General features: G+C 35.1%; 1 protein-coding gene across 3 annotated transcripts in view; it reads right to left on the bottom strand.

Annotated features, from left to right (window-relative positions):
* LOC122252280 (kinesin-like protein KIF14) overlaps positions 1–10,000 on the bottom strand; it is a 66,510-nt gene that overhangs the window by 596 nt on the left and 55,914 nt on the right. For all 3 annotated transcript variants that reach the window (XM_043014665.2, XM_043014663.2, XM_043014664.2), the window contains 15 exons: positions 8,832–8,980; positions 8,566–8,659; positions 7,913–8,061; positions 6,856–6,970; positions 6,569–6,733; positions 6,314–6,436; positions 5,954–6,094; positions 5,080–5,266; positions 3,969–4,156; positions 3,614–3,835; positions 3,203–3,344; positions 2,865–2,988; positions 2,581–2,662; positions 1,116–1,269; positions 1–915 (listed from right to left, as the gene is read on the bottom strand). The exon at positions 1–915 is cut by the window's left edge and continues 596 nt beyond it. In XM_043014665.2, the coding sequence (XP_042870599.2) occupies positions 449–915; positions 1,116–1,269; positions 2,581–2,662; positions 2,865–2,988; positions 3,203–3,344; positions 3,614–3,835; positions 3,969–4,156; positions 5,080–5,266; positions 5,954–6,094; positions 6,314–6,436; positions 6,569–6,733; positions 6,856–6,970; positions 7,913–8,061; positions 8,566–8,659; positions 8,832–8,980 (2,502 nt within the window). In that variant the 3' untranslated portion in view covers positions 1–448. The remainder of the gene's footprint in view (positions 916–1,115; positions 1,270–2,580; positions 2,663–2,864; positions 2,989–3,202; positions 3,345–3,613; positions 3,836–3,968; positions 4,157–5,079; positions 5,267–5,953; positions 6,095–6,313; positions 6,437–6,568; positions 6,734–6,855; positions 6,971–7,912; positions 8,062–8,565; positions 8,660–8,831; positions 8,981–10,000) is intronic.

The raw sequence follows: 10,000 nt of genomic DNA, 5'->3' as shown, positions 1-10,000 counted from the left end.
TAGACAAGCTTTACAATAAGAAACAACTATAAAGTGACTAATTACCGACACAGATATCTATTGAAAAATAAGTTTAAGTTTTAATTGTGCAAGTTACCTTTCCTCCTCTTTCTTGCATACTGATTAAAACTAAAAGTGAAGTTGAAGGTCATAGCTTTATGAAGAAACTTCTTACATTTTGAACATCAAAACACTATGGCACATGAGCTGATGAATTTACTGTATATTCATGCAGCTTTACTGGGTATTTACCACCGAAAAATGGTTCAACACTAATGATTTTTAATCAGTGCAATAAAATCAGTTTTCCACTTCATTTCGTCATCAGTCTCTGTTTAAAATATCTAGCGTAAAAATCAAGTTTCCATCCAATCCATTCGCTACAATCAAACATACAAAACAGGAATAAATATATTCTACATAAATTCTCCTTAGAGTTAAATAACAACTACACTTCTGGACTATCCTCTCCTTCTGTGCTGGGAGGAGAGTTGCTCACATTAAACCTCACTCTCTTCTCCTCTCCGGAGACACTGGTGGCAGACCGAAGAGAACTCTTGAAGGGGGACTTCTGTGTGCTCCTCTGACCTTTGCGGTACTCCAAGTATTCTTTGCTATTGGTGGGCCATTGCCCTAGCATCATGCCAGACTTGAATTTATTGCTGCTGTCAGGATGTGTGAGTGAGTCCCTATGGCTGATGATATCTTGTAGACTTTCAATGGCCTGGACTGCTCTCCAAGCAATGGTGCTGAGGCTGTCCATGAAGACACCACTGTCTTCCAGGCTGGAGATAGAGGAGAATGAGCAGTTGTTCAAGGCTGCTGAGTTCTTGGGTCCGAGGCCAGCAAAGCACATTAGTTTCTGAAGTCTTGTCTTCACTTCATCTACAGCTCCCTCAAGCTTATCAAAATCCCCTGTAAAAAATAATATGTTAAGTTTCCTCCTACCTCCTCTCACTCTTTTTTAAACTTTAACATTACTAAAATCAATAATTAAAAATTAAAAATTACATCTAATCTTAAAATTATCTTTTTTGTATGGATACCTTATGGAAAGCAGAATAACAGCAAGTCAAGATGCGTAAAAAATGAAAAACAAAACAAAACAAACTTACTTTCCGTGTGCATCTTGACCTGTTCCAAGATCTCTTCTAGGGATGTGTTGAGTTCATTGATGGTGTCAGCTGCGAGTTCAACCCGGGTCACCCACTCACTTAACCTACTTCTCTTTTCCTCCGTAGTCAGAGTTTCTGATAAGTCAAAGGCAGCCTAGAAGAAAAAGAAAAATAATAAGAAAAGAAAAAAGACAAAAAGTGACAGAGTGAAAAAAATCATGCTGGATTGTACAAAATCATTAATCCATTGCAAATGGGGGTAGATTTGCTTAATTGATCCTCATTAGTGCCACCTGCCTGGCCCCAAGATGGGTTTTATTTCAGAGTAAGTGAGCTTCACCCAATTCATTGCAACTTTTCTTGCCATCTTTCGATCACTCATTATACTACTAAACCCATATTTTGAGACTTATTATGCCATCTGATAGCGTTTATCAATGTTTTAGTATAGGGTCCATATTAGTTCATTATGTTCTTTATACTCAAAGTAATATAGGTATTATATTTTTATGAAAGGACAAAAAGCATCTTCATTTTATTTGTATTTGTGTACTTTTGTAAACAAATACATAAGAAATAATCATCCTTAACAGAAATAAATGAAGAAATAGGGAAGAGGAGGGACACGTGTGCTTAAGACCGTGAGTGCCACTTCACAGAGCAAATCGCAGATGATGCAAATGATCTGGATCAACTTCCTCTGCTCGTTCTCCCTGCACATCCTGCATCGCCAGTTCTATAGAGCCAGAGGTCGGCATCTCGCTGTGCCATAACACTCTGAAGATAGCACTTGGTAGAGACTGCAAAAAAGCACTCTTCGAGGCATTCTTTCCTATAGTTGCTAAGAGAGAGTATTGCCATCTGTGTTTTGGATTTTAGAGTAAACCTATTTTGATAAATATTGTCATTATAATTGGAATTGGCATCATAAGTCACTAAATATATATTACTTTTAGTATAATAGAAAAACACAGCAACCCACTCTCCCCTATCGTCAAATATGCCATGACAAGTAATGGCACCTACATGTTGCTACCCATCTTCAGGCCAAAAACTCGTATGGCATGTACGTGTTGCCACCCGTCCGCAATGGTTTAATGTAATGTAAGGAATGTGATGAGTTATTTATAGATGATCCATTTCTATGCAGAAAGAGAAAGACAGAAAGAAAAAGTCTTACATACAACAATTACCAGCTGACATTCCCTAGTGACTACTCCTTTATACAGATGGTATAACATGATACAAAAGACATCTGCGAAAGAGGACAACTAAAGAAAAAAAAGAAAGTCACCATTTATATCATCATATAGAATGAGAGGTCAGTCAGATGCACATAGACACAAAACTGTTGGTATTGTGTAAGAATCTACAGTAATCAAAATTTACCAATAACACATTTACAAAATCATATTTAAAAGAAAGAAAGAAAGAAAAAAAAAAGGGGGGGGGGGTTAAAACTTACATCCAAGTGGCCAAATTTCTTGAGAAAGGCAGAAACTGCAGAAGCTGCCTTGTGCATTTCAGCTGAGAGTGTATCTTTAGAACTGAAAGTAATAATGGTATCTTAACTAATCAGGCAGTAAAATTTGGAGGAAACTGAAAAAAAGTGAAATATAATGATTGGCTTGCTTATTTACTTTTCACAAATGAGAAAATCAATAAATTAGGTATAGTATTGTTTGTAACTCAAGAACCTATAATCCCAACTCCAAAGCTGCTTTTCCCAGGCTACAAATTTACACTTACCTGCTACTTATTGTTGCAGTTTCAGTGAATTCTGCAATGCAATTCGCAGTATCAGCAGAATGCTTGACTAACCATTCTAGGCCAGACCGAAGGCCCTCAACAAACTTCTTGCACACAACCCCCTCTGCAATATTTAATAAAGTATCAAAAACATTATTCTTATAAATATAATATAAATAATGAATGTAACTAAACTGATATATTTATGTACACTGTGACTCACTACCTACAATCACCCATAGCACTTATTGAAGAAATAAGAATGACAGTATGACAATATTTCCATGTAGATTTAATACATAACAAAAAATGGTTTTAATCTGAAGCACATTCCTTACCAACACTCAAGTTAGAAACATTCGGTGTGGGTAACGAAGCTGTGAGAGTGAGCTGGGCTAAATCTTTGGCCATATCCTTTGATATACTAAACAGTGTTCTACTTTCCTCCTCAACCAGGCTCTCCACCTCACTTTTTACACCCTGTGGTACAAAAGGCATTTAGTATTACCATGGTTTCATTTACTACTATCTTTCAAAACATTATTGAAAACTATTGCTAATTTTCTTTTCTTAATTCACATGATTTTCAAAATGTTGAGTTACCATATTTAGTTATAAGGAAACACATCACTCAGAACTTTATCTCATTTATGTGAAGAAAACAATGTGAAACAAATATCAGAGTTCCCATTTTGTCTGCTTGTTTATCAACAAAATCTAAACTACCAAAACAGTCTGAACAAAAATACCTGAAACAGTCTACTTGTTGAAGAGCTTATTCTAGTTGATCCCTTCCTAATTTTCTCTTGTAGCTGGCTACAGCGGCTGCAGTTGGTTGTTGCATTAATAGCAACCACAGCAGTCATGGAACTTTTTGTTGCCTGGCTGATGCACAGCAACTTCACAAGGTATTCACTGAACTCTTCATCTGGAAGCGTCATTCCAGGCTCAGTTATGTGGTCTCTGATGCGCTGTGGATAGAGACAGGAGAGTGTATGATACTACCTTCTCTGAATTAACTTCTCAACTTCATATGGCATTTGCTAAAACAGAAGAAAAGCAAAAGAGAGATAAATAACTGCCACTCAAACAAATAACAAATACCTGTATATTACTGTGCAAGTCAGCCACAGCAGTAAAAGCAGTATCAATAGCCGGAGAGGCTGGGTCATACGAAGGAAGGCTCATGAGTGACCGGTGGATTGCACTCGCCACTGCCACTGACCCGCTGCTGCCTGATCCAGCTCCCCCACTGCTAAATATGCTTGCTCGGTCCGAACACAGAATGCTACCTTTGAGGGAATCATTTTTGTTAATGTAAAAAAGAGAGAGAGAGAGAGAGAGAGAGAGAGAGAGAGAGAGAGAGAGAGAGAGAGAGAGAGAGAAGAAGAAATGAAGAAGCAGAAAAAAAAATATCATGATGATAGATAAACAATTATATCAGTTTGAAATATTGTACTGTAATATGGCCTAAATTAGGACATGGGGGTTAACCCAGTCACGACGGGGGCATTCTAGTTACAATGCCAGGGGTCTTGAACGCATAGGCCTAAATCAGTTAAATAAATGACGCCGTATGGCGTCACCCTGCGAACAGGCCTTGAATGCGCAGTACCGTAGTGTACCATCTGTCCAGAGAGGGTTAATATGGGATAATTTTGGGTAATATGTAATAAGTAATAGTTTTGGAAATGTGTCTCCAAATAATGGAAAAATAGAAATTAAGCAAAAGCAGTAACCTTTAAAGTTAGTTGTACATTTCTTTTCTGCAACAGAAATGAATATATGTGCAAGAAAAATATTTGCAAAATTAGTTTTAAAAAAATAGCCCTGGAAAATTATGTGAAAGACAAACAAAGATAGTTGTATAAACATGAATTTGATGATTTAAAGTAAAATTATTGTAGACAAAATTTATAATATACAGACATTATAAATATATACTATACATACATTAACTTACATTAACATCTTCACAACAGGCATTTCTCACACTGCCTCTTTTTGTTCAAAATACAAGTTAGTTATTCCTACAGCTATGTAACTAATGCACCCAAACACTAATTAGTATTGCTTTGCTAAAATATAGATAGACTCATATATCATACCATAAATCTAGAAAATAATAGAAAACACAACTGCTCTCAACCAGCCCAGGTTGAACATCTTAAGATCTGGCTTGTCTCAGAAGGGCTAAACAAATTCAAGAACTTACTTCTTCTCCTATTAGGTCGCCGCTGGTGGGCAAAAGAAGCGTTGATGGAGCAGTTTAGAGAGGAGTTGAGGGCAGCCAGCGCCGAGGAATCACGTAGCTTGTTAATGAAGGCTGGCACACAGTTGACATCTTCCGTCCTCTCCCATACCATTCCCATTTCCAAACTGACGTCCTCCCCTTCCTCACCCTGAAAGCGGAGAGGTGGAAGTCATTTTGTTTAGCAAGTTGTTGTTATGATTAACTTTTTTTTTCTTAATTCTACAGAAGAATTTTGTTGAAGCATGTAAACAATTACAGTGAATGTGCTATTACCTTAAAATAATATTGAAATGGACTATAAAACAGTTGTTAAACGTGTTTTTTCTCATTTCAAATACTTCATTTCACTCCTCTTAGCTTTCTTTTATATGCAATTTTTTCTTTGATAATATCTATCTGTCAATCTATCTATAAATACAATATAAACATTAATGTGTATTTGTATGTACGTAGATAACAAGCATAATCAATAAACAAAATATGTTTGTTCATACAAAGTTTCAGATTTAAAGATGTTAATAAATAAATCTATTAACATTTGCATAATCATGTATATCAACATACTCAATTCCATCCAAGAAGATAATAATATAAAAGGCAATTGCTGCCTTCTAGTCATCCACAACTAGTCATCTTCCAACAAAGGGGCTTGTTTACACCTTGTGCATGGAGCAGCAAGAGTACCTTTTCCCTATGTTTTAAAACAGGTTGTCTATGTTTGTTTGCTCTCTTCCTATGTGTTCATCAGTCTATCTATCTACATCAATATCTCTCTCTTTAATGTATCTACTATTTCTGTCTTATCTTTGAGAAGCTTTTATCTCTTAGCTCTTACCTGCACCATGTCTCTCAGGACCTGCAACTTGTGTGTGAAAGCCATAGGAGAAAGTGTGGCAGTCATATGGTGGTTCAGGTCCTTCACCAAAACCACCATTTCCAGGCCTGTTTCAGTTAGCACCTCCTGGATCATGAATTCCTGGGGGGAAAAATTAAGCAAAATACTTCAATAAATGTTTCCCTTGCATAAAATAATCAAACTAAATAACAAAGAAGGAACAGATTAAGTAAATACAAACCTTGGCAGAGGAGCACTCTTCTGCAGCTAATGACTATCTTTATTGTTTCTCTCTCTAAAAAGGACAAATTATCTTCTACAATACAGAGGGAATTAAATTTCAAAAGATCTTATACTTACATAATTTTTCTTCAGTCTTTTACAGATCTGGTTGGCTTCCTTGACTCTGAAGCTAAGGTTCGGCTGTGTGTTTGTGTGTTCTCTTCTGACCTCTTGAATGGACTCATTGAAGATGGCCTCTACCTGTAAATTTTAAATATTTATACATATATCTTTTAAATGTATTGAAAGTGTTGGACTATTACATGAAAGTCTACAAACAATTGATAGGAAACCAATTAATTCAATAGCAAGAGATCTCCAAAGAAGCATCACCTCCTGCAAGAAATTAGAAGAGGCAAATGGGGGAGACTGCAAAGACGCATCCAAGGAGTGAGAGATCTTCCTATCCCTCAATATCTGTTCCTCCAGCAGTCGTTTTTCTTCCTCTAACTTCCACTGTGTTCCTTCCATCTCTAGAACGAGCTGCTGCTTAGTCATCTGTGTGAGAAATAATATTAATTTACCATATATGAAGTATGAATATACTGATATTTACAAGTAAAAATATAAAGCTTTATTTTAGTCAACTAAGGCTTTTTAACAAGACAACATGCTCTTACCAGCTGATTCTGTGCCTCGTTCACTTCTTGCATTAATTGATCACGCTGGTGGCACATCTGCCTCTCAAGCTCTGCTTTGCTTGCTGCTAAGGCTGCTTCTGCTTCCTCCCGTAGTCTGAAAGCAAATTTCATAAATTTTTTCACCCATTCACACCAGTTGACGTCTTATCATGAGATCGAAAAATATCCCCGGCCCTGGGTGACGTCCTGAGATTTTGTGCATTTTCTCACTGAGTTCCGGGAGGGGCAATTGTGTCATGCTGAAACGTCTCAAATATAATAATTTTACATTACTTACACTCTGTTACTTTAGTTTAGGTGTTTGAGTGTCATAAAATGAGATATAAAATTAAAAAAAGTGACGTCACAGAAAACTACGTGATATTGATGACATCATGGTAATTTCTGCTTCTTGATCGGTTGAATAAAAAGATCTGATTTGAAAAACTATTGTAAAATCAAATGTGTTTGGCCAAGAAATAAAATAAAGTAAAAAATTATTAATGCAATACTACTTCTAATTTGTTGATTACCCATGATATCACGTCATGTCATGTCACGAGGTACATGTACATACTCATATATAGGTGTATGATTCTTTATATTGTTCTTCTTTTTGTTTTAATAATAATAAAAAGAGAGAGAGAGAGAGAGAGAGAGAGAGAGAGAGAGAGAGAGAGAGAGAGAGAGAGAGAGAGAGAGAGAGAGAGAGAGAGAGAGACAGTATAAAACATGTTTTTTGATGTCAACAAAGAGACTGCTTCCACTTTCCTTTGGTATTTTCACAAAGAAGTGAAGAATATAGGGAAAGTTCGATAAAATAAAACTAAAAAGGCATTACTGTAACTCCTCTGAACATGGCACTATTTTTACGTGCCTTTACATTGTAGACGCATTCATAAAAAAACATAAGAATATGGGTGAAAAACGCTCTGAGAGGATCAGCGCGACCCCACATAGCAAGAAAACACCCCAGTACAAAGCGCCGCGTGCTTGTTGTCTTCCTGGCGTAAGCAGAAGTAGGCAAAAATGTGTCCCAATATGTAAGTTATCCTACCTCCTCTCTTGTTCCTTGAGCAGTTCTTGATCGGTGAAATAAAAGTCTAGCTTGCGGGAATCCTCCTTTCTTGAGTCTGGACTGGCTCCTGGGATGCTGACACGGAAATAATAGGTACCAGCCAGGACCAGACGATCATTGTGGTGGAGCTGCAGGAATTGCAAAATCAAATGAGGAAATAAGTTGGTGTAAATTTCGCGGTAAAAAAGAAAAGAAAAAGATAACTTACAAATATACATATTGCTGTATGTGTCTATACATACATACATACATATATATAAATGTATATATATATATATATATATATATATATATATATATATATATATATATATATATATATATGCATATGTGTATATGTGTATGTATGTATGTATGTATATATGTATATATATGTATATGTATATATATATATATATATATATATATATATATATATATATATATATATATATATATATATATATATATATATACACATACACATATATGTGTGTGTAGACACACAAATATATATCTTTACATAAATATATACATATATATACACACACAACATATCGGTTCCAGAAAAAAAAATCAAATAATTTCTTATTTCTAAAGAGTACCTATGCCGTAAAATATCTTCAGGGATGTTGATACAAAAGAATTCTTACCGGTGATGGAGCTGTGATGAGAACACCATTTATATAGGTATCTGCATCTGTCTTGGGAAACAGAGTCAAATGCCCCTCTTCGTTGAATATGGAACTACAAATGCAAGAAAAAATAATCATCACAATTACCATTAGAAACATAAATAGAAGAACATATTGTACAAAGAAGTAATAAATGTACATATACAAACTATTGGCATATGTGACACAAAATGAGAGTAAGATAAACTCCATCTATTCCAAAAAACAGTTGGCATAGATCTTACCAATGGACATTATTGCTGTGGAGTCCTTGCAAGACGAGGTCACAGTGCGAGTGACCAATATTTGTTGTGCCCTCCTTCAGCCTATATGAAAGTGTCTCTGACATTTGGGGATCTTTGCACAGGTTTATAAGCTGTGGGCACTTCTCTTCCTGGAATGTGTTCATGAAAGGAAAGAGTATGAGTGATAAGGTTGGCAACCATGTCCCTGAGGAATGGTATGGTTGGTGGATTGTGACATGCTTATTGAGAATTAGATTAACATTAGCGTATGGTGTGCAGTTGGAATGTTTTGGTTTGAAGAATTTAAAAAAAAATTAAAATGCTATATCTTGGTTATTTTCAAAGATTTGTATATCATTCTTTAAAACTTAAAATAGAACAAGTATATATTCCACAACTTGAACATAACCCTTTCTGACATTTGAAATCTGAAATTTAAAACTTTCTTATTACCCCTTTATGAGATTACATATATAAATATAAATATGTATATGTATATGTGTGTGTGTGTTTGTGTGTGTGTTTGTGTGTGTGTGTGTGTGTGTGTGTGTGTGTGTATATATATATAATATATATATATATATATATATATATATATATATATATATATATATATATATTATATATATATGTATATGTATATGTGTATATGTGTATATATGTTTATATGTATATGTATATAATGCAGCAATATTAGAAGTAGCAACAATTGTAATAATATATATATATATATATATATATATATATATATATATATATATATATATATATATATATATATATATATATATATATTATATATATATATCTGTGTGAATTGTGTGTGCGTTTTATGTTTTGTGTTTTGTGTGTGTGTGTGTGTGTGTGTGTGTGTGTGTGTGTGTGTGTGTGTGTGTGTGTGTGTGTGTGTGTGTGTGTGTGTGTGTGTGTGTGTGTGTGTGTGTGTGTGTGTGTGTATGTGTGTGTATGTGTGTGTATGTGTGTGTATGTGCATGTGTGTGTATGTGTGTGTATGTGTGTGTATGTGTGTGTGTGTGTGTGTGTGTGTGTGTGTGTGTGTGTGTGTGTGTGTGTGTGTGTGTGTGTGTGTGTTTTTTTTTGTGTGTGTGTGTGTGTTTAATTATATTTACACATATAGCATGTATATATATATATACTTATAACATATA

Source organism: Penaeus japonicus, unplaced genomic scaffold (assembly GCF_977035675.1).
Source record: "Penaeus japonicus unplaced genomic scaffold, GWHDUDI00000001_assembly GWHDUDI00000026, whole genome shotgun sequence".
NCBI lineage: Eukaryota > Metazoa > Arthropoda > Malacostraca > Decapoda > Penaeidae > Penaeus > Penaeus japonicus.
This window is presented reverse-complemented; position numbering and strand designations above follow the sequence as displayed.